Raw genomic sequence first — 25,371 nt, 5'->3', positions numbered from 1 at the left:
GTGGCGCAGTGGATAAAACTCTGTGCTCCCAGTGCAGGGGCCTCGGGTTCATTCTCTGGTCGGGGAACCAATCCCACATGCATGCCGCAACTAAGATTTTGCATGCCACAACTAAGGAGCCCACGTGCTGTGACTAACGAGCTGGAGAGCCGCAACTAAGGAGCCCGCCTGCTGCAACTAAGACCCAGCACAACCAAATAAATAAATATGTTAAAAAAACCAAATAAAATAAACTTTCTTAGACACATGAAATAGTAGTGTTTGAGAACTACCACCACTGCTTCTACAAGTCATTAGATAAAGACTGTCTGCCACATCACTTCAAAAAGATAGAATGAAGAGTATAAACATCTTACCCGCTCTCCATCCATGTGCCACATATTCTGAATTCAGTGGAATCTTTCTTTTCAAAGCAATAGTCTGAGAAGGAAATAATTATAAATTCAGATTTGAAAAAACAACATTGAAAGGAAAAAGAATAGCAAATATGCCAGATTATGCTTGAAACAGATGGTTCAGAATCCTCCAAAATGATCAAAGTGATCAAAGTGATCTCAATGAAATGATCTAGAGAGGAACTAGAGCCTAAGCCTTCAGGAAGATGCAAGAGAAAAAGAGGGAAAAGGAGAAGGAAGGAGAAATAAGAGGAGGAAGCAGTACCTCTCAGTACATAGAACTGAACCAGAGACCACCCCTAGGAGAAGCTGGACACAGGGTCAGCCCATGAGAAGCTCATAAACCAGGACAGTCATGGAGAAAGTATGGCCACATAAAATTCAGGACACATGAAATTGATATAGGGTTGACCTCAGAGTGGAGAGGGTGCAACATAAAAGGAGCAATATCATTGAAGAAAATACTTGGGTGGGGGCAGGCATTGTGGGAAGTTGCTGGTCCCCTTTGGCCAAAGCCAGGCACTCTGAAGACTTCTGCAAAACATGACAAGGAAGTGGGCAGAGATGGAAGGTGACACCACTCCTATAGATGTGGCTTCAGGATTTTACTTCTTCATGGATACCCAAAGAATGAGGCAGTTCTCTAAGAAATGCATCTGCCCACTTGAGAACCCTAGAAGGACAAGTCATCCCTTGATCCTAAGACACTCTGTAATGCAGATCAGTAGACATATGAGTGGGGATAAATAAAAGTTAACCATGCACAAACCAAGGAGTGAAAGGTGGGGTGTTTACCTTTATAGTCAGAGTCACAGTCTTTCCTCACACATTTCTGGTTCAGATTTCCCATGAAGAGCTGCTGACCTACCAGGGCGAAGATGCTGAGGCAAAAGAGAGTCAGGATCATCACATCGATAAGCCTCTTCACAGAGCGCAGCAAGGCCCCAACAATGACCTTCAGACCTGAGGAAGAGTACAGATGTGGGGAGAAGCCCCCCACTCACACACACACACACCAGACACAGGCAAGGAACAGAGAGGGAGCAACAAGGCCTCAAAAGTTGTCTGATTGCATGCTGGTATCAGAAACTGGCCTGACCTAGGATTCTGAGGCCATAACGCTGTGCCTTAGAAGCTATGGGTCATCAGAGTGGTCCACTGGTCTAGGACTCGGCCTCTTTATCCTGCTCTACAGATGCCACAGGGCTGCTCTGAAGGGCAAGTGAGAAGACTTTGAGCAGAAACATGCCACAGAGACACAAGACATAACTTGATGACAGTTGTGCAGGCACCTCCACGGCTGGGGGTCACAGGCAGCATTAAGGCCAAAGTGAGGCCTCCTGAGAGAAGGAGCAGAGCTGTATTTAACATTTGGTAGCTACTACCTACTATAAGGTACACGAGGTGCCATGAGATATAGCTAAATTGGGGGATCAGGGAGCTGGAAGAAGGAGCTTTGTCTGGACCCAAATAATAAGGATGTCTTAGGAAAAGAAACTCAGATTACTACTTACTATAAAGGTTTTTAAAAATTCATTCAAGAAATATATTTACCAAGCACATACTATGTCCATGGTACACTGTCAGGCTGCCAAAGTTACAAAATAAAAAGGACATAGTCTTGTAGTCTGTTGGTAAATGTTTAAAATCAGCTCTTGCGGGGAGGGGAGACAGAGAAAGTCTTCATTTGCAGCATTTACAGATGTCCTTGTTTGCTGAATTCCGGAGCGTAGATCCCTCTTCTCCCTCCATACACCCTTCTCCCCCAGCTGTTTTCAAGCTACCAACATGACGTCCCTGGATGCAGAGTTGGAAAAAGATGTGCACAGTCTGCTGGGGAGTTGGAACAAGTCAGTCCCAGCACAACACTGAGTCACAGGCTCTGCTCTCAACACAGCTGGAGAGAGAAACCAGCAGATGGCATCGGTAATGTGTGGGATGACACTAAGTGACAAAGTTTCGGTTGATCAGCATAAACCATGAATGGCAGACTTGAGAACACAAAGCAGCATCTGATGGGAGGCCAAGCCCACAGCAGATGACCTTCCACCAAGGGTGATGCCACATGAGGAGGAGACTTCAGGCCAAGCTGGGACATCCACTGGATTCACCAGTGCACTTATGTTCACGCCAAGATCACGTTTCCCCTGCATGGTCAGGGGCACCAAACACGAAAATAGTGTAACCTCATCTACGCCTGATTTTTCATCTGTAACAAGAGGCTCGAGGTCTTCTCCAAAGCAAGATGATTTGGATGAAAGATAGCTGTGATTCCTGAATTATTTTTACATAGTCCCATAAAAGATTGTATCTCATACTCTTCCTTCCAAAAAGCATCCAGGGATCTCATGCGTTTCATGAGTCAAAATGGAGAGTATGTTCACCTGCTTAGAGACGAGGAAGGGAACATGAAAGCTGCTAAGTGTCTCCCTGAATGTATATTTTACCCACGCGAAGTATGAGGGACTCAGCTCAGGCAGAAAGCCCCTAAATCTACCTGGGAAACCAAGGTCCACCTTGCAAAAGAGGAAGAGAAAGAGAGACATGTTCTACGTAAAGTGTCCTCTGACTGCCAGTTGCTTTATCACTATGCAGTTGTTCTTCTGGAGTTTCCAAAAATAACCACTGCCTCTGTATGAAAAAGATCCAAATTGCCTGGAGTTTTGATAGAAGAGACTAGAAGAAGAAGGGAAGAAGAAGGGGGGAAGGAAGGAGTCCAGAGGGAGAATATTTTTTAATAAAGTTTTTTTTTGTAAAGGAAAGAGAGGAAAGGGGAAGGAGAAGACTGTGCCATAATAACCTCATTTCTGATAAACTGGAATTCATATTTACAACCCCGTCCTTGGCTTCATCCTGATCCACTGAGCTCCTTCCTTGCCTGGCTTCCAAGAGACCACTTTTGCTCTCTTTCCTCCTTTACTGGTGGCTCTTGCTCATCTCCTTTGCTGGTTTCTCCTCTCTCCCCTCCCCTTTAAGGTCTACAGTGCCTGGGACTCAGTCCTTTGTCCTCTTCTACTTTCCATCTATGCTCATTTTCTTGGTAATCTCATCAGATTCCATGGCTCTAAATATCATCTACAGGCTCATAATCTCCAAAATGATATCTGCAGCCCTGGAACTCCAGCCTCACATATCTCATTGCCTACTTGGTACTTTGACTTGGATGTCTCACAGCCATCTCAAACAGAACACATGCAAAGCTGATTCCTAATCTGACCCCCAAGGCCTGCTTCTCTCACAGCCTTCCTTTTCTCATTCAGTGATGATTCCATCTTTCCAGTCCCTCAGACAAAAAACCTTGACTCATCCTTTACTCTTCTTTTGCTCATATCATGTATACAATCAACCTGTCAGGAAGTTCTCTTGTTTCCACCTTCAAATTTACACAGAATCTGACCACCATTCACCAACTCCTCTTCCACTGCCTGATCTGAGAGCACCACCACCTCCTGCTTGGATTATGGCAGTGGCCCCCTGTGTCAGTTTGGGCCCTCTGAGAAGCAGACACTTTGAGACCAGATTGCAAGAGATTTCTTGGGGAAATGCTTGTGAGGAATAATCTGGAGGGAGTGAGTGGAGGGACAAAGAGAGCCTCAGACTGTGACACAGGGCTGACACCTGGGAAAGGAGATCAGGAAGGAAGCAGGATAGACAGGAAGTGCCTCAGACTGCAGTGCTGCTGTGAGACAGTCTCACCCTGGTTGCTGAGGAGCCGCTGAGCCAAAGTCCCACATAGAGGAGTCCCATACCTTTCAGGGGTGGGCCTGCACTAGCGGCCCCCACATGCAGGGAAAGCGTGATCTTGGCATGAACATGAATGCAGTGGTGAATCCAGAGAGGGGGCAGCTGGGACCATTAGTCAACTGCACTCCCTGCAGCAGGAGATCTGAGCAGCACATTTCCATGGTGACCAACATGCCTCCTATCTGGTCTTCCTGCTTCTACCTTTGCTCCCGCACATTCTGTTCCCCACACAACAGCCAGAGTAATCCTTTTAAAGCCTGGGTCAGGTCATGACTCCTCTGCTCAAAGCCCCTGCATGGCTCCCATTTCTCTCAGAGCAAAGCCCAAGTCTTCCCGGTACTTAGGTGCCTCCCCTTCACCTCTGTGGTCCCTCCTCCACCACCTGGCCCCTCATTCTGTCTGCTCCAGCCCCACCCACATGTTTTATAGTCCTCGGTCTGTAGACTGGCTGCTTCCTATGCTCAGAGAACACTCTTTCCCATATATCTGCTTGTGAAACTCCCTCACCACCTTCAAATCTGCTCACATCTCACCTTCTCAATGACACCTATCCTAACCACCCCACTAAAATTGCAACCTGCTTCCATGAACCCCCGTGACTTCCAAGAGCCACCACATCGCCTACTTTTCCATTTTATTTTTCCATGGCATATGTCACTTTCCAGCATGCTATATAATTTACTTATTTATTATAGTTACTGCTTAAGTCTGTCTCCCAACCCCCCACCTAGAATGTAAACTCCATGAGGGCAGGGACCTTTGTCTGTTTGCTCATTGATATATCCCAAGCAGCTAGCACAGTGGATATTAGGTGCTCAATACATATTTGTTGAATGATCAAATAAATGAATAAAGCAGAGTTTGTTAGTTTGTGGTTTACATGACATATTGAGAAATTTTAACTATTCTCTTCCGCTAAGAGCCAGTGTTGAAAGTTAGAGTGACTTACCTGAAATTACTGAAATTGCTTTCAAAGCTCTGAACACTCGGAAGGTACGCAGGGATGACAGACTGATGCTGCTGTCCTTGATATATGGTGAATATGACACAAAACTACAAGACAAAGCACAAGGAAAGTCCAGGCTTGTTCAGGCATGCGTCTGCCCGGCACATCTCCACAAAGGTCACAAGTAAGCACAGCCTGAGGTGTGTGTCCACCAGAATGAAATCTGCAACCTCCCCTTCCAATCCCACCTTCGTGTCAGGACCTGGCAATACCACTAGTGCTCTATTGCTATGGACCCTATGGACCACAGATTGCACAGGAGGCTGCTCTCAGCTAACCTTTACACTTGGACATAGATGAGGATTCCTTGAAATAGTCACTGCAGTTGTGGCTACATCCATGGATAACAGAAATCAACTTAAACATTTATTGACTTGCTATCAAGTTCCAGGCCCCAGTACACTTCCATAAGGTCTCACCAGGTGGCCAAGCCCAGAAGGAACCTAGGCGGTCTGGCTCCAGAGCCCACATACTACACCATCTCTCAATAACCAGGAGCACTTGACCATTGACCTTCAAATGTAAAACTCTGAAATTAATAGTAACTACTTCAAAGGGCTTTCATGAATATTAAACAGAAAAATATATGCAAAGTGCTTAAGACAATGGCTGGCACAAATTAAATAAGGTTGGGTTTATTATTATTGTGCTGGCAATGGGCCATTGCTCCTCTTGCTTTTTATTTTGCTGACTCATGAATTTGGAATCTCATCATTCGGATGCCAAATTGATGCCCTCTCCTTCAGGAAGAACTTCAACTCTAACCTCATGCCATATACAATAACTAACTCAAAATGGACCACAAACTTAATTAAACGTAAGAGCCAAAACAATAACACTTCTAGGAGAAAACATGAGAGAAACTCTTTGTGACCGTTCAGTAGACAGAGATGTTCTAGACCCCTTAATTCCTCCTCCATGCTCTAACAGCTGGAATCATGCACAGCTCCTATGCTAGCACTCACTGTAGTAGGTTATAATGGTCATTAAATGCCTCACTTCCCCTCTGACCTGCGAGCTCCAACAGGGTGAGAACCATGCATGATATATTTTTTTTCATTATCACAAGCCCTATATCTGGCACAGAGCCTGGCCCCATAACAGGTCAGTGTTTGGTAAATAAATGGCTGAAAAAGTAAGATCATGAGTGTTGGCCTAGAAATGGATTTGTGAGGAATTCCCTGGCAGTCCAGTGGTTAGCACTTGGTGCTTTCATGGCCATGAGCCTGGGTTCAATATCTGGTTGGGGAACTAAGATCCCACAAGCCTCACGGTGCGGCCAGAAATGGATTTGTGTGTGTGAAGGCCTCTGGTCAGTTGGCTACATGGTGCAGTTCAGTGTCAACCAACACTGCACTCACAGTTCTAGGCTTTACTTGGCTGCACTCAGCCAGTCATGTGTATCTACACAGGGCCCTGCTGGAAGCCAAGGGGCTTCTTTCCCACCCCTAGTCTCTTTGGTAAAAATCTTAACATTCTTACGCTGTTGCAATGACAATGGAGTCCAGCCAGTTCCACGGATCTCGAAGGAAAGAAAACTCATCCAGAATAAAACCTCTTGCCAATATTTTAACTAATGCTTCAAATATATAAATCCCAGTGAAGACATACCTACAAAGCAAATCATTCAGAACAAGAAGAAATATGATAAGCTATGTGAAAAAGAGAGAGCCCATTTGTCTGATATGACCTTCATGAGGCCAGATTCCATTTTAATGTGACATTTAACATTCTTGTCTTAGCAAATCAGAGTTCAGAAAGGTAAGGTCCTCAAGCAAGTTCTGGTATTTGGGATTTCTGAGAAAGAGGCCCATGGATAAAGTTGTAAAGCTGCTTTTAAACACCTAGCTTCACAGCCATATTCTTGAGAGAAGCTTCAGCCAACATGGACAGTCTTTTCAACAAATGGTGTTGGGAAAGCACAATATCCACATGCAAAAGAATGAAGCTGGACCGTTACCTTATACCATGTACAAAAATTAATTCAAAATGGATTAGAGTTAAATGTAAGACCTGAAACTAGGGACTTCCCTGGTGGTGCAGTGGTTAAGAATCAGCTTGCCAATGCAGGGGACACCAGTTTGAGCCCTGGTCTGGGAAGATCCCACATGCCGCAGAGCAGCTAAGCCCGTGCGCCACAACTATTGAGCCTGCGCTCTACAGCCAGCGAGCCACAACTACTGACCCCACATGCCACAACTACTGAAGCCCACGCGCCTAGAGCTCCTGCTCAACGACAAGAGAAGCCACTGCAATGAGAAGCCTGTGCATCGCAACGAAGAGTAGCCCCTGTTTGCCGTGGCTAGAGAAAGCCCACGCACAGCAACGAAGACCCAACAGATAAATAAATAAACAAATAAATAAATAAAAATGTTGTGAATATTTAAAAAAGACTGAAACTATAAGACTCCTAGAAGAAAATATCTGCAAATCATATATCTGATGAGGTTAATATTTGGAATATATGAAGAACTCCTACAAACTCAGCAACAAAAAATTAAATAATCCACTTAAAAATGGCCAAATGACTTGAATAGACATTTTTCCAAAGATTACATACAAATTGCCAACAAGCATATGAAAAGATGTTCAATATCACTAATCATCAGGGAAATGCAAATCAAAACTACAATGAGATATCACCTCGTACTCAATAGGCTGGCTACTTTTTTTAAAAAAGCAGAAAATAACAAGTGTTGGTGAGGATGTGGCGAGATTAAAACCCTTGTGCACTAGTGGTGGGATTGTAAAATGGTGCAACCACCATGGAAAATAATATGGAGATTCTTCAAAAGATTAAAAATCTAATTACCATATGATCCAGCAATCCCACTTCTGGGTACATATACAAAAGAACTGAAAGCAGAGTCTTGAAGAGATATTTGCACACCCATGTTCACAGCAGCACTATTCACAATAGCCAAGAGGTAGAAGCAACCCAAATGTCCATTGACAGATGAATAGATTAATAAAATGTGGTATATATATATGCAATGGAATATTATTGAGCCTAGGAAAGGAAAGAAATCCTGTCACATGTGACAACATGGATGAATCTTGAGGTCATATACTAAGGGAAATAAACTAGTTTAAAAAGACAAATATGGTATGATTCCACTTACAGGAAGCACCTAGAGTAATCAAATACACAGAGACATAAAGTATAATGGTGGTTTCCAGGGGACTGGAGGGGAGGGCAGAATGGGGAGTTACTGTTTTATGAGTACAGAGTTTCAGTTTTGCAAGATTAAAAGAGTTGTGGAGATGGAGAGTGGTAATGGTTGAACATCTGTGCGAATGTACTTAATACCACTGATCCGTACACCTACAAGTGATTAAGATGGCAAATGTGATGTAATGTGTATTTTATCACAATTTTTAAAAAAACTATTTCCATTTTATTCCTTTAGTCCTTCATCATGTTCTGCCTTCTAATTTATTTCCCTTCTTCCCCTTCCACCTCCTCCAAAAGACAATACTCTAGCTCTCTTGTTATAATCCCAATAAAAATATGCTTGATTGGCACGCACGCGCACACACACACACACACACACACACACACACACACACACACACACACACACACACGCTGGTCCCACATCTGGGACAGAAGCAATGATTTTGAACACTCTGCTGGTTCAGAGTAAAAGAAGTGGACCTTTTCTGGTAGAATGTCCAACCATTGTTAGCCCTCAAAGCTAAAGAACTAAGGTCTTGGGAACTCGAAGAATCCCAAAGCAGCTAAGTCCAAGAGCAGAAATGGTCATGAGGCTGCCTTGGGCAAGAGCTACTTCTGCTTCCGCTTTTTTCTAAACTGCTCACCTTTTAGGTAACAAATAAACACAGAAGGTTAATTAATGTCTGCCCGTAAATGCCATCTTTTAAACTCAGGTATAATTTATAAAATTATAGGTATTTTGAAAAAAGGCTATAATTGCAGATGTGTGGGATTCTGCAAGTCTTCATCTAGATCTCAAGCAAATGAGACAGCCACCTCTGACTGCTATTTCTGCCTAGCCATTTAGCCTTCCACCTCCCACCCTGCCATTTTCTCTTTTCCAGCAGAAGCCTGCCAGTGGTGGGACATGTAGACCAAAATGACATCTGCTATGGAGTACAGCCATGCCCACCAGCAGGAAGCAGGGCTTGAGATCTCCATGATAGGGAGACCTCAACCCACCAGGCAAATCAGGCCCTCTGGGGTGTGTCACTGTCAGTTCAACCATAGTTAGGGTGTCCAGTCAGGGCCATGGTTGTCTAGCTAGTAAACCCATTTCTAAGACTCTATTCTAAGAAAATAATGATTTTTTAAAGTAGCTTTATACCAAAAGATGCTTGTTGCAATGCTATTTATAGTAGTAAAATACAAGAGTAGTTAAGTAAATTATGGTATAGTCACCTGATGAAATATTGTATTGGCATCAAAATGGGCTCCTATTAAGCCTACATAAGGACAAAGAAGACCACGTAAAACTAGACATAAAATCTGTATGTGTGCTGTTTATTACAAATGTAAGTTTAAAAGGCCTTTAAAGACAATTGTAAGTGTACATATACAAAAATGAAACTGACTCTGCCAGCATTTGTGCTGGGGATCTGGGATTATGGGTGACTTTTTCTTCTCTCCATAGCTAAAATCTGAGGTAATCATAATTCTTTTAGGTTTATTTGCTTAAAAACATAGGACAAATGCATGCAGGACAAACACTTACTCAGCACTCTCAGTATCTATGTTAATGCTGTCCTTCCCACGAGTCATGGCCATGAACACGCAGTTGATGATGACGGTGCAGATGATGAACATGCTGAACAATGTGACTAGGGCCGTTAAGGCAGCTACACTGCAGGATGGCATGTGTCATTAGTTATTGTAGTTGAGGCTGTGGGGGTCCCTGCAGGGCCCCTTTTCTGCAGGAGCATCTGTCCTCTAACTGTGAGCGTTGGCTGAAAACAACCCACAGCTGTCCCCTCCCTTGAAGAACTGTCCTCAGCCTGAATGGCAGCCTCCTCACCGTGGAGGGCTACACTCCCTTTCCACATGTCTGACCGACAGATTTACAGAAACCGGGCCTCTGGCTTTCAGACGGGGCAGCTCTGTGATAGATTCATGCTCTGGAGATCCCCGTGGCTCCGGCTGATGTCTGATGTGGGCTCAGCTGAGACCCTGTCCTTGCTTGGCTCCTCCTTTTGCTCCATGCTGTTTCCGTTTTTCCTTTTCCAGAGAGCACTCCCCCACTAAATCACTTAAATAAGAATCCCATCTCAGGCTCTGCTTCTAGGGAACCCAACTTAAATAGATATTCCTTCCCGTTTTCCTGAGTACTTCCGTCTACCAACCCACGTCTTTTTCACACCCCCCTTCCCCCCATCTAAAACTGCCTGGTGTCTCCTCACCCCCTGAAAATCTGGACTTTTAACACTAGAAAGTATTTCTAAAAAAGCTTTAAACACTGTAGTTCTAGCATGACTCATTTATCAGCTAAACACAGTGCACAGTTTGCCAGTTTACCCTTTATTCGGGTCTCAACTTAGATGTTCCTTTCTTCAGGAGGCCATTCTTGATACCTCCAAAGCACAACAGAGCTTCTCCACACTCCCACTTCCAGACTGCCCATCTCACTAAGAAATTGCTTGCCTTTTGACCTGTCTCCTCTGAGGCCACAGGATCCCAGACAGGTGCCAGTCCCAACACAGCCCTGCCATACAGCAGGGCCACTCACCCAGTATTTCTTAAAAGAATAAGCTATTTCCACTCAACAAACATGTGAACCCCTAGGGCTTCTGCACACTTCACATGACCTGGACTTGGTAAAAGAAGCAACAAAAGGATATGAATGGACTGAAATTCTAATGGCTAAACTTCTGATTGAATTGAAAGGCCCCAAAATGAACAAGGCACGTTTGGCACTGAAGCGGTAGATTGTTCTCTTTTTGTTCAACACCATAAATGTCTGCAAAAAAAACCAAACACAACAGGAATTACATGCAGTGACCAAACAATATTTATCATGAGCTCATTCAGAGAAAATTCGGTGGAACCACAGGTTGAGTCATGGCTTATCTTATTATGATGACTGTAGCTTCTGACTGGAGACCTGTCTTCGGAAGCCAGAGGTACTTTCTGACCAGCCTACACTGTCACTCTGGAAGCCAAGAGATCTCCCCATGTGGCTTGGGTCTCACTCAGAGTCCCAAGACTCTGATCTATTGAAAGTCATCCCTCACTCCCAAAATAACTGTTGAGCTGTGGACTGTTCACCCAGTGAAATACTCTGGAAGCCCCAGAAATGAAGCGCATGGGCCCTGCAAGTAAAGAAAAAAGAGGTGAAGAGTAATAACTGGGTCAAACAAAACCCTCTGATTTGTACTCCATGGTATATATTTATGGAGATAAGAACTAGAAGAAAACTTGAAGAGACAGAAATAGAATTGAACATTCACACTCGGCAGATTATTTTAAATTATTTTGATTACTAATGAAAACTTTGTTGGCACAACATTGTAAATCCATTATACTTCAATAAAAGATAAAATTAAATAAAAACTTTATAATGAATCTTAGAATAGTCAGGTACCTAGAGAGTTTATATTGTTATGCCTGAGCTGTGCTACATGAAAGAGTCTGCCATTCACTTCTAACCTTGAGGATTTTCAATAAAAAATCATCACAGTTCCCAGACTTGCTCTCCCATTCCCCCCACCTCCCTGGACATAGGCAAATCTGCCTGAGGTTCTCGACTGGCAGGGGAGGGCCTACAGAAGGCAATGGAAATGTGTGTGGTTGTTTTTGGTTATCTGTCACAATCACTGGAGGCTCTACTGGCCTGTAGTGGGTACGTCCTGGGATGCCAAATCCAGGACAGACACACCAAATGGTGCACTGTTCACCCAAAGTGTCCAGTTGGGCCCCACTGAAAAACACCAAACCTGCACCTGTTTCCTCCTTGCATGTCTTCCTGGCCTCTGGGCCTGAACCCGCACCTGGACAACAACCAATGACTCACAAGCTTCTAACATCAACCCTCAGACCTCTCCCTTTCCATTTAACTGTCATCTGGCTGTCCCCTTATATGTCCTGAAGGCTGTTACAAAAGCCTTCATAGAACTAGGGTCATTCCTGTCTTCTGTGTCATTGCTCCTTTCATATTTGCAGAAAAGTACTACTTGACATGTAATCCAGCATATTCTCAGACAGGAAAGACAGGTCTTGTCACCCAGGCCCAGAAACAGTGGGGTAGCTGCCGCCTTGGTTGAGATACCAGAACTTCAGCCACTGCCAAACATCAGCTTCCTTCACTGAGTTGCTGGAACTTACTTGTCTGCTGGCCATCTGGCTGCAGGGAAAATGTGGACTAGGATATTTTCTGTTTCCTCCATAACAAAATGAAATATTTACAAGCTATGAGCCCAGGAGTCTAAGACTCACTTTGGGGATTCTGTGCCCTTCCTTTGGACAGAAAGACGATTTTAGGGCAGAGAGCAAACCTCTTCCTAAGGTGGGTCACCCAGATTAATAGGTGGCATGATATGGCTCTACTTCTATGCCCTTTGATTTTTTTTGAATTTAATTTATTTTTTTATACAGCAGGTTCTTATTAGTTATCCATTTTATGTCCTTTGATTTTGATATTTTATTAATGCCTCCTCTGACTGCTTTAAATATTTCAACTAATGGTGTATTTAACTACACTTGCCAGGGTTTTAATGATTTAAACCTGTCTGCTTGCTGACACATCTCCACGCTTTTCCTTGTAGCTCTTCAAAAATGGAAGCTTTGAAAAGAGAGGAAGTGACCTGCGACTACAGAAAAAGCCCTTGGGTTTGAGTCCCAGCTCCACCACTAACTAGCTGTTTGACCTGGTATAAGCCACTTCCCCATCAAGGCTTTGTCTCCTCATCTGTAAGGTGAAGTGCAAATGACACCACACATAGATCACATGACTGCTGAGAGCACTGACGTGTTAGGTCATGGGTGTGCAGAGCTCTGAACAAGTATCATGTCTCCTGATTTAAAGGGAGGACCCAGGCTGAGAAGAGATGGTCCTAGAATATCCACCCCAGCTGTATCAGAGCCTGTCCTCCCAGGACTGTCTGCAAAACACCAAGCTGCTGCCTACCTCCTGGATCTCCTACCTAGCCTAGAGGCAGAAGGAGGCCTCCAGGAGTTATCTCACCTCCAACTACTCTGCCTCCTAGAAGCCCCTGGAATTCTGGGGCATTAGGAGAAGGAGAAATATTGGAGTGTTTTTGTTCCTTCGTCTCTTTTCCCCTTTTTTGTCCTTCCCACTCATACCCAGCTTTCTTCCATCACACAATCCCCATTCGGCCTGGTAACCCCAAGTCTGTCCAATTCAAGGACATACAAACCAGGCAATCTTTCTTTGGAGAAGTCAGTTTCTCATGGGTGCCAGAAAAGGATGCTCTCAGCATCCCATATTTTCCAGGACTTGCCCCAAACTCCCCAGCTTCCTTCCTTCCTGTCTTCAGTCTGGCAAAGTGGGTTTTCCATTCTCTGCTGGATCACACAGTGAGATGATGATGGCAAGGTCTTCTGAGTCTTTCCTGAAAGGGGATGGTCTGTAGAGGACTTTCCTCACTGCCCCAGGCTTTCAAACAGCCATGAGAAGAGCCTGAGCTCACGTTTCCTCATCCAGGAACCCCTTTGAGGAACTTTTACTAGAATTTCCCTACATCTAGGTAGATAAAACAGCAAGCTTATCACATATTGGCATGGAGTTTACATGTAATCTGTATGTGCCTACTTGATTACAATATTCTTAAACTTCACTTATTGAGCTCCTCTTATGTGCCAAGTGTTGGTCTAGGGCTCTGACCTTCATAAATCTCATTTAATAGCCTAAAAAGCCTATTGCCTAGGAGTTTTTCAAGGTAAACTCTAGTTGCTGAAATGGACATTCATGGACAGTGATATTAATTCTTCATATCAGTATAATGCCTTACAGTTTATAAAGTTTTACAGTTTTTAAAGGCTCCATAGCATGCCTATGTTGTAATGTAGGGAGAGCAGGCATTATTCCCATTCTACTGATTAGAAAAGTGAGAATGAGTGAAGTCATTTACCCAAAGTTATAAATCCAGTTACGTGAAATGGCCTACACCCAACTTTTCTGACTGCTAGTCCAGTCCTCTTTCCTGACACCATCTTATGTTTTCTCTGTTCTCCTTTTACCCTTCTGCTGCTCCTCATCCTCATTCATCTTCTTTTCCAAGACATGCATTATTACAGAGAGAAACTTAGTACTGAAAGCCATTCTCAGGACTGTGAAAGCAATGACAGCGAGTGACAGCAAAGGAGAAGTGGGGTCTGGCCTCTTTATACCCTGAGATCAATATTTGGAGATCCATGCAATGCCAATTACAGCTGGTGGTTAGAACATGGTTAGAACACCCCAGCCTCCCCACAGAGGGTACCTTATGATTTCTGTAGAATGGGTCCAAGTCTTCCAGGGGCTTCCCTATCAGCTCATGGGGAATGTCACCATAGAGCATGGGCAACTTTCTGGACACCTTTAGGTCAAGCTGAGGTCGAGGCTGGGGTTCTGCTGCTGTCTGGTCTTTGGACTTTTTTTTCTCCTTCTGGATGGCGATCCGCTTCTTGATTGCAGCCAAAGAGTCAGGAGTGAAGGGGCGGAAATTCCTCGCATCTGGGAAGATCACCGGGCAGCGCCTGTCATCCATCTTCACCCTCAGGGCAGAGACAAGCAGCAGATCCTCAGAGAGCTCTGGGAGGTAGAAAATTACACTGTCTGCCCTGAGATTCCACTCTCCAAGGACCATATCATGGGGTCTACAAGAGTTGAGACTGAGGTGAGGGGGCCTGGGAACTCATTAGCTGTGGAGAAGGTCAGAAGATGTGACCACTATTGTGGATATAAAAAGAATTTTGGGCATAGGCGAGACCAAAGCAGGACATCATTCCTGGAGGACCTGGAAATAGGTGGGAAGCTGAGTTCAGGGTCAATGAGCAGAAGAAGCTCAGCCTCTAAAAATGAGACCCAAGCATCAAGGAAGACAGTAAGACTGAACCAGCTGAACTGCTGAAATGGGACCTGCAGATGGTAGACAAGTGGCTGCAGTGTGAACAGGAGAGGAAGGAATAGGGAATCAAGTGGGCCATAGTTGGGGGTTGTAAAATCAAAACTATGAGTGCATGAGTCTTCACCTTTGGTCGGCAAATTTCTCGAAATGTGACAGGATGGAAACAAAAGAGACATAAACACAGGCATGAACATTTACACTAACATCTATGATCCTTTGCCAGCTCCCTAACTTCTGAGACCCAGACCTGGCAGAAGTGAGACCCCAAGAAAGCAAAAAGCATTTGCCAAAGCTAATAGTTCACTCTACCATGGGAAAATAGCTCTCCCAGCCCCTATCCCTGACAGCCCTTTCTACAAGGACTTTCTCTACAGACTCAGGCTTAAAACTAGACTCTGAGAAAAAGCAGTAGTGTTTAAGTTGAATGCATTTACTCCCCATGCCAGGCATCTTCTTCCTTTCTTATTTACTGAATGCCAATCTAGGATTGACTCCCACACCACTCCAAGGAATTACAATGGGGAACCCAACATAGGATTGGTTTATTCATTCGACAACCATGTGCTCAGAGCCTGTTCCAGGCACAGTGCTAGGCACTAATGGTGAAAAAACCTCAGTCTCTCCTCCAGACCCTACAGTTACACTGCCTGCTGTAGTGGAGAAGACAGATAAAAGACATGAAATTACAGTAGAGTAAGACAAATGCTACTATAGGAAATAAATAGAGGGTGCTATGTCTGTTCATAGGATAAGCATCTGAGCAGTTTTGCAGAATCAGGGATGGCTTACCGAAGCTTTAATGTCTCAGCTGAGACCTGAAGGAGATGTAAGTCTCAGAGAAGAAAAAAACGGACATTAGAGTGTTGCAGGGGGGAGGAAAGAGCATGTACGAGGACACTTGGTTGAAAAAGAATGTGGTGTCCATCAACAGGTTTTGTTTGCCCAGAATGGAGATTGTGAGGAGTGGAATGGTCAGTCAGCATTGGAGAGCATGTGGGGGCCTGTAATCCTTAGTAAAGATCATGGACTTCACCCTGAGGGTAGTGGAGTGTTACTGAAGGGTGGGTTATTACTATTATTATTATTCCAGAGGAGCAACACTATCATTTTTTAAATATCCCTCTTACTGGTGAGAATGAATAGGCTTGGGATAGGGGAATGAAGGAGTTGGGAAGGCCAGAATAGGAGAAATGAGCCTGGAAACTGTTGCAACAGGTCATAACCACTGAGGATGACCTAATGGAGTGCATGGATTTGAGAGTCACTTAAAAAATAGCCTTGACAAGTGACTCATGGGAAGAGAGGGATTTAAGGGACAGGAAGGAGCCAAGGCTCCTGGCTTCGGCAAGTGAGTCAACAGTGCCACTCGCTCAGATAGAGAGTACTAGGGAAGGAAAAAGCTTTGGGGGAATAGATTCAGATTAAAACACATGGAGTTGAAGCCACTGATGGGACCTGCAAGTGGAGAGAACCGGGAAGCACTAGAATACAGAGAAATCACAGCTTACACGTGTTAGCCTCTGAAAAAAAGCACATAAGAAAAAAACAAAAACAAAAAACATAGTCAAAACTTCCCTTGCCAATCCCTTAGGGAGGTACCATATTGAAGAGGCATCCCAACTCACTGGTCAACAAATTCAATAGAACCTCTTTCTTCAGTGAAGAAAGTAGTTGGATTCTGTTTAAAGGCCAAGATAAGGGCAACATATGTGTCTTTAAACACACTAAGGGTAATGCAGTACTCACAAGGTGTGAGCCATATGTCAACAGAAACCAAATATGGGACCATAGATTCAATGCATTCTGTCCTGCATTCATTCAGTGTCAAGATCTTTATGGATGCTCCTGGATAATGGAATTGGCCGTACTATTTAAATTACTCTCTCTCCTCTCCTCTCCCCTCCGTTCCTCTTCCCTTCTATTTCTTCCCTCACCGCTCTCTCATAAACATATGTAATTGAATTTGTATAAATGAAGTGAGCATATAATAAGACTCTACTGAATTTGGCCCTAGAGCTCATAAAAGATATTTAAGACAGCATGAAGTCTTTTGCAGTAAACAGCATATGAATGCTAGTTGATCCTATAAAATGGATGAGCCAGGAAAGACCCTGGATGGCAAAAACTGGACCTTATGCTAAGTTGCAGCAAGAAATCCAATGGAGGGCTGCTGCCATAATAATGAGACTATTAAAGAAGAAACTGGACATTCTGGCCCTGCTGTTCTGACCCTGGGGTATTTTGACTGGGTCCTTGAGGAAAAGAGACTTAATAAAAATAAATAACACAAAATAAAACTGACAACCCCTGAAACTGCACATGTCAAAATTTGTTATAGATGGGGACTTCCCTGGTGGTCCAGTGGTTAAGAATCTGCCTTCCAATGCAGGGGACACGGGTTTGATCCCTGGTCGGGGAACTAAGCCTCGGGGAACCTAAGCCTGTGCACTGCAACTACTGAGCCCGTGCGCTCTGGAGCCCGAGTGCCACAACTAGAGAGAAGCCCACGTGGCTGCAACGAAGAGCCCGCATGCTGCAAAGAAAGATCCCGCATGCTACAACTAAGACCTGACACAGCCAAAAAAATTAAAATTAAAAAAAAAAAACTGGTTTATTAACAGGTAAAAAAGAAAGGTAATTAGAAATTCCATGGAAACAAAATGTTCTTCAGAAAGTCACATTTTACATATGAAGCCAGCTAAATGATCTGAGCAGCCGACAGAATATAATAACAGGAAAAAAAGAGAGTCCACTTGACCCTGACACTTCGAATGTTCTCTTTCATGCAGCAGAAGGTCAGTGACATCAGAGTCCAGCCCCTTCTTTATGGGCCCCAATATAGTACTTGGTTTTAGAGACTAGTAGCTACAAAATCTTTATATCATAAAGGTTATATATTAGTTTTTGATTTTTAACAATCTGATACATAAAGCAAAATTAATTATAATTACAGAATAGACTTCAAATGTTATCAATGTTATAAAATTCTGCTGCAAGCTGGAGTTGGAGAGAAAAGGTGAGGGGAAGCTCAGAGGCACCAATTTCCTCATCCTAAACACGTGGAGAATTAAGACATTCTATGGAAGGTCAACGGATCAAGCAATACAAGTATAAGTCTATCCCTTAAAATTACACAGGTAATCAAGTGCAAAACCAAATTAGAAATATAAGGGAAAAAAACTGGAAGGAATCATGAGAAAGGCAGAAGGATTACTGTCAATAAGCTAAATCCCTCATCGCACATAGGGGCAATTCAATATTTTTTACTTAAACTTGATAAATCAAGAAATAGAAGAATAAGAGAATTATTTAGAGTTAAGTGAGACAATGACCAGAAGACTGAAAAACTGAAATGGTTAACAGTGCGACTGGATATATAGGTGATGGTGGAGACATTTTATTTTTCATGTTATATCCTTCCCAACATTTTTTCCTCCTGAGCTATTTGAATTATATGCATGTATGTTACTCCCATAGGATTGCAAAAGGATTGTAAAAATCCTTCAAGGGTTCAAAACATCCTCTAATTCAAAATAGAGAGTTAAAATAGAGAATCAAAACAGAGAGTCAATATCAGGTATGAAGACAGGCTCTAAATCTCCTTGAGTCAGAAAGGAAGCAAGCTTAATCTCAATTTGCAGTCCTAAACCAGGAGGCCAGCAACATGTGAATTATGACTTGACACAGGGCAATCATGGGAGACAGGGAGGCCTGTGAGAAGGCTCTGCCAGACCTCCATCAGGTGATGGGCTAGACTGGCAAGGGAGGTGGGGAGCCATCTGTCAGGGCCTCTGAGGACCAGCCTGTGTTCAGCAGGCTCACGGGCCCACTCCCACTAAATAGAAAGTAAACAAACACTCATCTAGGAACAAAAGCCAAAGCCTCACTTCCTTAAGCAGAGGCCCTAAATTCTTTGGGAATTCACTCTGTTAAGATTAGGTAGCTCTGAACCTTACTTCAAATCTATAGCTTTATAGAGGTATTTAGATCTGAATTCCAATCATTCATTCACTCATGTGCTGGGTGCTGGAAATGCAAAGTGATATAAAACACCATCCCAGCCTCAAGGGTCTTACAATGGTGTGGGGAATCAGGTAAGTTAAGGACAAAGGATGAAACCACACAATGAGTGTGGCTACACTAGGGGAAGCACCGGGTGCTGTGGGAGCCCAGAGGAGGGCATTGTTACAAAGATGAAGTCATGGAGCTGAAAGGAAAGAGGGAAGAGTATGCATGTGTGAAAGCACTGAGGGTAGCAAAAGGCTTTTGTTTCTTATTTATGACTTTACCTATAATTACAAAAGCTACATAACCTTACTGTGCTGGCCATCTTCGGTTGCCCTACAGGTCTCTCCCCATCCTTCTCCACCCTGCTCAGTGCCCATGAAGCTGATCCACATGGACCCCTCACTGGGGTCCCCTGAACTCTGGCTTCTGGTTGAGTTTGGCCAATGGGAGGCACCAGCAAGAGACCCAGAAAATAGGGGAGAATGAGGTTGGAGACTTCTTTCCCAACTCTCTCCCTGATGGCTGCACGCACCACAGCTCCTATCAGATGGCCCATCCACAAAGCTTCTCCTCCAGTTATACAGCACCTCCCCCTGCCCCTTCAGATGCAGGGTGTAATGGCTCCCCACTCTCAGCACACCTGAGAACGGCACTGTCACTTGTTTCTGTTACTGTAACTCTGCCTGAACTTTTGTAAAGTGTCCCTTCAATAAAACATCCTCAAAATGCCCAGTTTGAATGTGCCATCTGTTTCCTGCCAGGGCTTGGGCTGATAGAATCATCCATTAAATAAAATTTAGAAAACAAGACAAGGAAATGATCACTCACCAAAGCCACCTAACACATGCAAATTTTAACATTTTGGTGTATTTCTTTTCCACAGTCTTTCTGTGGATATATTTACATAGCTGTCATTATGATGGGTATGCAATTTTACCCTATGAACTTTTCAATTAACATATCACAAACATTTTCACAATGATAGATATCATTTAAGGATGTCTACCTTGTTCCAGGCAAAATTATTATCTCATTTAATCCTCAGAGCAACCTCATGAGATAAATATTATCCTTGGGGGATTTCTGAAAGGAAATATTCGTCTGGTGAATTCTTCTCCTAAGAGGCAGAGATTTTAACCTTACATCTTCCTTTGACTAGTGTTTCTCTCTAACTTTCTCTCCAGGTAAGGAGCCAAACTGGACAACCTGACCCTTAAACTTTACCCTAACCAGTAAGGGGAAGTCACAAAAGGATTGCAGCTGCACAACCAGAACCTTTTGGCATGGATCTGGTCCACACAACCTAAAATGCCAAAGGCCCATACTGAGGTTAATAAGAGTTCTGAGCCATAGGCTAAGCACTGTCAAACACTTTAAATGGATTATCTCTCATAATTTCCCAAGAGAGCTACAGCGTAGATATTATTATATCATCCACATTTTACAGAAGAAAACATTAGGGCTTAGAGAAATGGAGACACTTGCCTATGATCCCGTAAGTGCTGGAGAATCTCAGTCCCAAACAGTCACTACCATGCAATTCCACCTACCTGCCTAGTTCTTCATACTCAAACTAAGACACCCCTTCCTGAGAGAAGGGAGTCAGGAGGAGAAAGCCACACAGCTTCCAGCTGGGCTGCACTGGGTCGACGGCACCCTCACTGTGAGTGACATTCTTCCCTGGACATCAGCCTCACCACCACCGCTCCATTCATGTCACTCCCACAGGCATTCCACTGGTCCCACCATGACACCCTCCCACTCATCCAAGCCAGACAACCCAATGGTGGATATATCCTACAGGATGCCCCTTCACCCATTTTGGGTGGTGGTCTGCATAACAAGTTCCTAACTTTGGTGATTCATAAGCTATGTACGTTAATGTGGATTACAAGAATATATATTCTTCCTCCTTCATAAATCCCATAAGAAAATCAGAAAGAAAGCGAACTTGAACAGACTTTAACATAGTTTGATCTCAGTCCAAAGCCAATCCCAAGATTAAGCTGCTAGCTCTTCAGCAAAAAACAAAAACAAAACAAAAACAAAACCCTTCATGTACATCAATTTCTGATTAAGTTCATTGGCCACAGGGAATTCAGAAAATATTTGGAGGATTTGCACCATAGCCTCAGATGGACACAAGACTTGAGCACATCATTTCTAGAAAAGTCCAATTCCTGACACAAAGTCCAGGGTTGCAAGCACCTACCAGGCCAGCCAGCCAGCCATCTCCTGTCCCCATGCCCTCATGCCCTCTCAGAGCATTTGAAAGGAGGAGAACCACCTGATGGACCCCATCACCTGAGCCATGTATCCTATACCTGGTCTCTGCCTCTGATTTGAGCAGGAAAAGGTTACAAAAGGCCTGTACTCTGTCTTGATGAAAAAAACAGAGCAAGTTCCATAGTGGCAGGTCCAGCCCTGAAAGGACAGAAGAACAGGGCTGCCCCCAGCCCAGAGGACTTACCTGCCTCCTGGTAAGGTGGCTCCAGGCAGCAGCCCCTGTGGTACCTCTTGAAGCTCTCCACAGAGCAAGTCTCTCGCAGAGTCCAAGCTCCTGCTCCTGGCAATTGAAGCCTTTCTGGGAGGGGCAGCTCCAAAGCTGGGTGGAGAGCATAGAGGAAGGGAAATGGGAAGAGAGCCAAAGTGATTTTAAAGAATCGTGTAGGAAACCCTGTAACCGGAGAGTGACTGAGATGGTACTTACATTTATACTTTGGAAGCATCTGCCTTTAATCAGTGCTTAATCTAACTCTGCAGAAAGCATCATTAATAAAGAAACAGGTTGTTTTTTTCTTTGGCCTCATCCAAGTGGGTGAGAAAATACGGAAAAGTCTATCTGAAAAGCCATGCTGTTTCTGCATTCAGCTTAGCCTGCAGGCCAACTAACTTGGGGGCTCTAAGGTCTCATCCCCCAGGACCTACCAAGTTCCACAATGTGAAACTGTTCACAAGACATCCATTCAGCTCCTCCTTCTTTCTCTTCTCTTGTGCCATCAACACTGGGGTTCAGACCTATGAAAATACATGCTTGCTTATATGTTTGTCATAAGGGACACCAAGAAGACCCCTTGGCTACCAAAGCAACCCCACAATGGACCTGTCACCAAACCCAAACTCTCCCATGTAGGCTTCTGTTTTGTTAATTCTTGGGGAAAAATGCAATCTTTCTGGGCAATGTCATACCATAAGCTATTTTCAGCCATTGCCACCTTACAGAGGCTGGCTGACAGCCAACTGAGGTAAAGGATACAAGATGTGTGTTTATAAGGAAGCATGAAGTAGGAAGTAGGAAGTAGGTGTTGAAAGGAGTGCTGGATTGGAATCACAGGCAGATTTGGGTCCTGCCAGAAGGGGCATTGAATACTAGTCAAAAGAACTGGGCTCTACCACTCTAAGCTGTGTGATATTGGATGGATCACTCCATTTCTCTGAGCCCTTATTTTCTCCCTATAAAATGGGATAATCTTCCAAATCTCCTTAGTCTTAGGAAGCAAATGTGATAATAGCTGTGAAAACACTTTGCAAACACTAGATATAAGTATCTTAATTTAAGAGAGAAAAGGCCTGGTTGCTTTTCTACCTCTACTGACTCAACACCTAGACCCCATGGAGAGGATGAAATCACAGACATGGGATGGGATTAGTACCAGGCCTGGCACAGTGTATATGACCCGACTTTTTAAGGCAGTGATCAGAAATTCTAAACGCTTATCTGATTTTAGAGTGACTCTCAGAATAAGAGAAGATCAAAGAATAAAAGAAGTGCTTAGAGTTAATAAGCATTTTTTACGTGGATAAAAACGTGTGCATTTGAAGAGGTAAAGGAGGCCTCTAAATCCATTATCTTAAGAGGCCTTGGCCTTTTTTAATATAAACTCTTTGCAAATATTATTTTCCTAAGCTATTAAGTCAGATTCAGACTTCCCAATCTGAAGTTTCAAAGAATCTTTCTCGCTCCATCTTCAAGGAAGTGAAAATGATTCCAAATGTAAGGACTTAAGTGACTAAGAGTAAGAGAAACGCAGGCCGCCTGAGCACTATGGGGCTTGCATTCAGGACTTTCCCTAGATTGATGTCTCTTGTGGAGAACTTAGGGAAGGCAAACACGCGTCTGAAAAATGGAGCAGAGCACCTGTGCTGGGACTTCATAATGCAAGATGCCAATGCCAGAGCACCCACATTTGCATCCCTCGAGCCATATAGCATCGTCACCTCCCTCAAGTGCTAGCAGGCAGCAAGACCTTGCCAGTCTCAGTCCCACCATCTGATAAGCTGATCAGTTTCAGCATCAGTGGTCAAGGTGGTGCATCAGCTTTAGCAGCAGCCATGCCTTCCATCTGTTGATTTAGCAAAGATGACACTGAATCTCCACTATTGCAGAGCACCTGGAAATACCAAAATAAGACCTGGGCCCTTGAGCAGCCTGCAGTCTCTTTATGAGAAAGAAACCTGTCCAAAGAACTATAAAACAAGAAAGGGAGCATCAAGGGGCTGCAAGCAAGATGCAAACAGAGGCCTTCGCAGCATAGAGCAGAGAGCAACTCATTCCAAGAAGAGATGGGATTTGAGCTGAGGCTCAGAAAATGAGTAAGAACTCTATGTGAGAAAGTAGGGCTTTCCAGGAAAAGCATGAGCCAGGACACACAGGCCTGGAAGGATAGGACATGTGTAGAGAATCTCAAGTGGTTCCATGGGGATAGAAGAGGAGGAGGCTAAGATGAAGGGATGATTTGCATGGCCTTGCATACCACTTGGATACTGATGAGTATGAACTTGAACTTGTATTGAGTCACAGGCATGGCACTAGCACTGTCTTAGGCTTCTGATTATTTTATGAATAACCACCAAGTCCTGTTTCCCTAATATGCACCATGGCTGTAATCACACTGACAATCAGACATCCATGCAAATGAACAGATGTTAATGAGTGATGCTGAAGGTGTGATGTACACCACAGCAGAAGGTGAGAGCAGCCAAAGGGAACAGGACATTTTGTGGGGAAACTTGGAATGAGCAAACCAAGGAGAACTAGCTGTGGCTGATGCTGAGGACACAGCTCTGAGGAAGTCTAGAACCCATTTCCTAGCATGCACTTGCCTTTAGGATCCTAAGGGAGGTTCCTAGATAGTTCCTTACAGAAAACATGCTTGTTGAGGACACAGTTTCATGATCTTGTTCACTGCTATGGCCCTATGCTTAAAAGAGTACATATTTAATAAGTGTTTAATAATTATTTATGAATGAATAAAAGAACTGCTAATCTCACAGTCCTTTCTGAAACCCAATGCAGGCTCCTCAATCCTGTCTGTCTGGTTCTGGGAAGGAAGCCCTGGCGTGTCCTGCTCTGTAAGATCTTGCTCTTCACTTCCATCCTTCATTTCCAGATGTACAAGCCCTTCTAACCTCTCACTGGACTGTCACAAAGGCCTTCCCAACGGACAGTCTGCCCCAGCCCCTTCCTGGTAGACTGTCCCACGCACTGACCACTCCTCTCCCAGCCACATCCCTCTTCTCTGTTCCCTGCCTCGCTCAGTACAGAGGTATAGGTATATACAGAGGTACAGGTATTGCTAAAGCTGCCTTCCTCTTGCCTTTCTTCTTGCCCCTTCCCCCAATCCCTCCATCTCTCAATTCCTGATGCTTCCACAAAGCTTTCATGACCATGCTATCCCTCTGTGAGCTTCCTCTACATGGTTAACCATCAATATTCCAACAGCGCAGTATATCACATACCTTTGTGATCAGCTCCACACCATTTCAAAACTATTTTAATCTATACTCGTACTTTCATAATTCATAATCAAATGAATCTTTTGCCTTTTACTAAAGATTCATGTGGAGAGGGACAAGTATGACTGTTGCTTCCATTTTTTGAGGGCTTGTGGGAATAAGCAAGCCTGATATTCCTGTGTATAAAAATAGACCTAGCGAGGGACTTTCCTGCTGGCCCAGTTTGTAAGGCTCGGTGCTCCCAATGCAGGAGGCCCAGGTTCAATCCCTGGTCAGGTAACTAGATCCCACATGCATGACGCAACTGGGAGTTCACATGCCACAAGTAAGGAGCCCTCCTGCTGCAACTAAGGAGCCCACGTGCCACAACTGAGACCTGGTGCAACCAAATAAATAAATATTAAAACAAACGAAATTATTTTA

At 43.9% G+C, this 25,371-nt stretch overlaps 1 protein-coding gene and 1 pseudogene across 3 annotated transcripts in view; one reads left to right on the top strand and one right to left on the bottom strand.

Annotated features, from left to right (window-relative positions):
• The window catches only part of SCN11A (sodium voltage-gated channel alpha subunit 11), a 131,988-nt gene that overhangs the window by 56,092 nt on the left and 50,525 nt on the right, over positions 1–25,371 (bottom strand). For all 3 annotated transcript variants that reach the window (XR_003430899.1, XM_027097110.1, XM_027097108.1), the window contains 8 exons: positions 21,683–21,817; positions 14,578–14,888; positions 10,978–11,096; positions 9,858–9,959; positions 6,628–6,756; positions 5,089–5,192; positions 1,191–1,358; positions 357–420 (listed from right to left, as the gene is read on the bottom strand). Coding sequence is in view for 2 of the 3 variants with exons in the window: in XM_027097110.1 (XP_026952911.1) it covers positions 357–420; positions 1,191–1,358; positions 5,089–5,192; positions 6,628–6,756; positions 9,858–9,959; positions 10,978–11,096; positions 14,578–14,844 (953 nt within the window). In the remaining variant the exon portion in view is untranslated. The remainder of the gene's footprint in view (positions 1–356; positions 421–1,190; positions 1,359–5,088; positions 5,193–6,627; positions 6,757–9,857; positions 9,960–10,977; positions 11,097–14,577; positions 14,889–21,682; positions 21,818–25,371) is intronic.
• On the top strand, positions 24,994–25,116 carry LOC113615106 (uncharacterized; annotated as a pseudogene).

This window comes from Aethalodelphis obliquidens, unplaced genomic scaffold (genome assembly GCF_003676395.1).
Source record: "Aethalodelphis obliquidens isolate GAN/ISIS:26980383/991018 unplaced genomic scaffold, ASM367639v1 scaffold112, whole genome shotgun sequence".
Lineage (NCBI taxonomy): Eukaryota > Metazoa > Chordata > Mammalia > Artiodactyla > Delphinidae > Aethalodelphis > Aethalodelphis obliquidens.
This window is presented reverse-complemented; position numbering and strand designations above follow the sequence as displayed.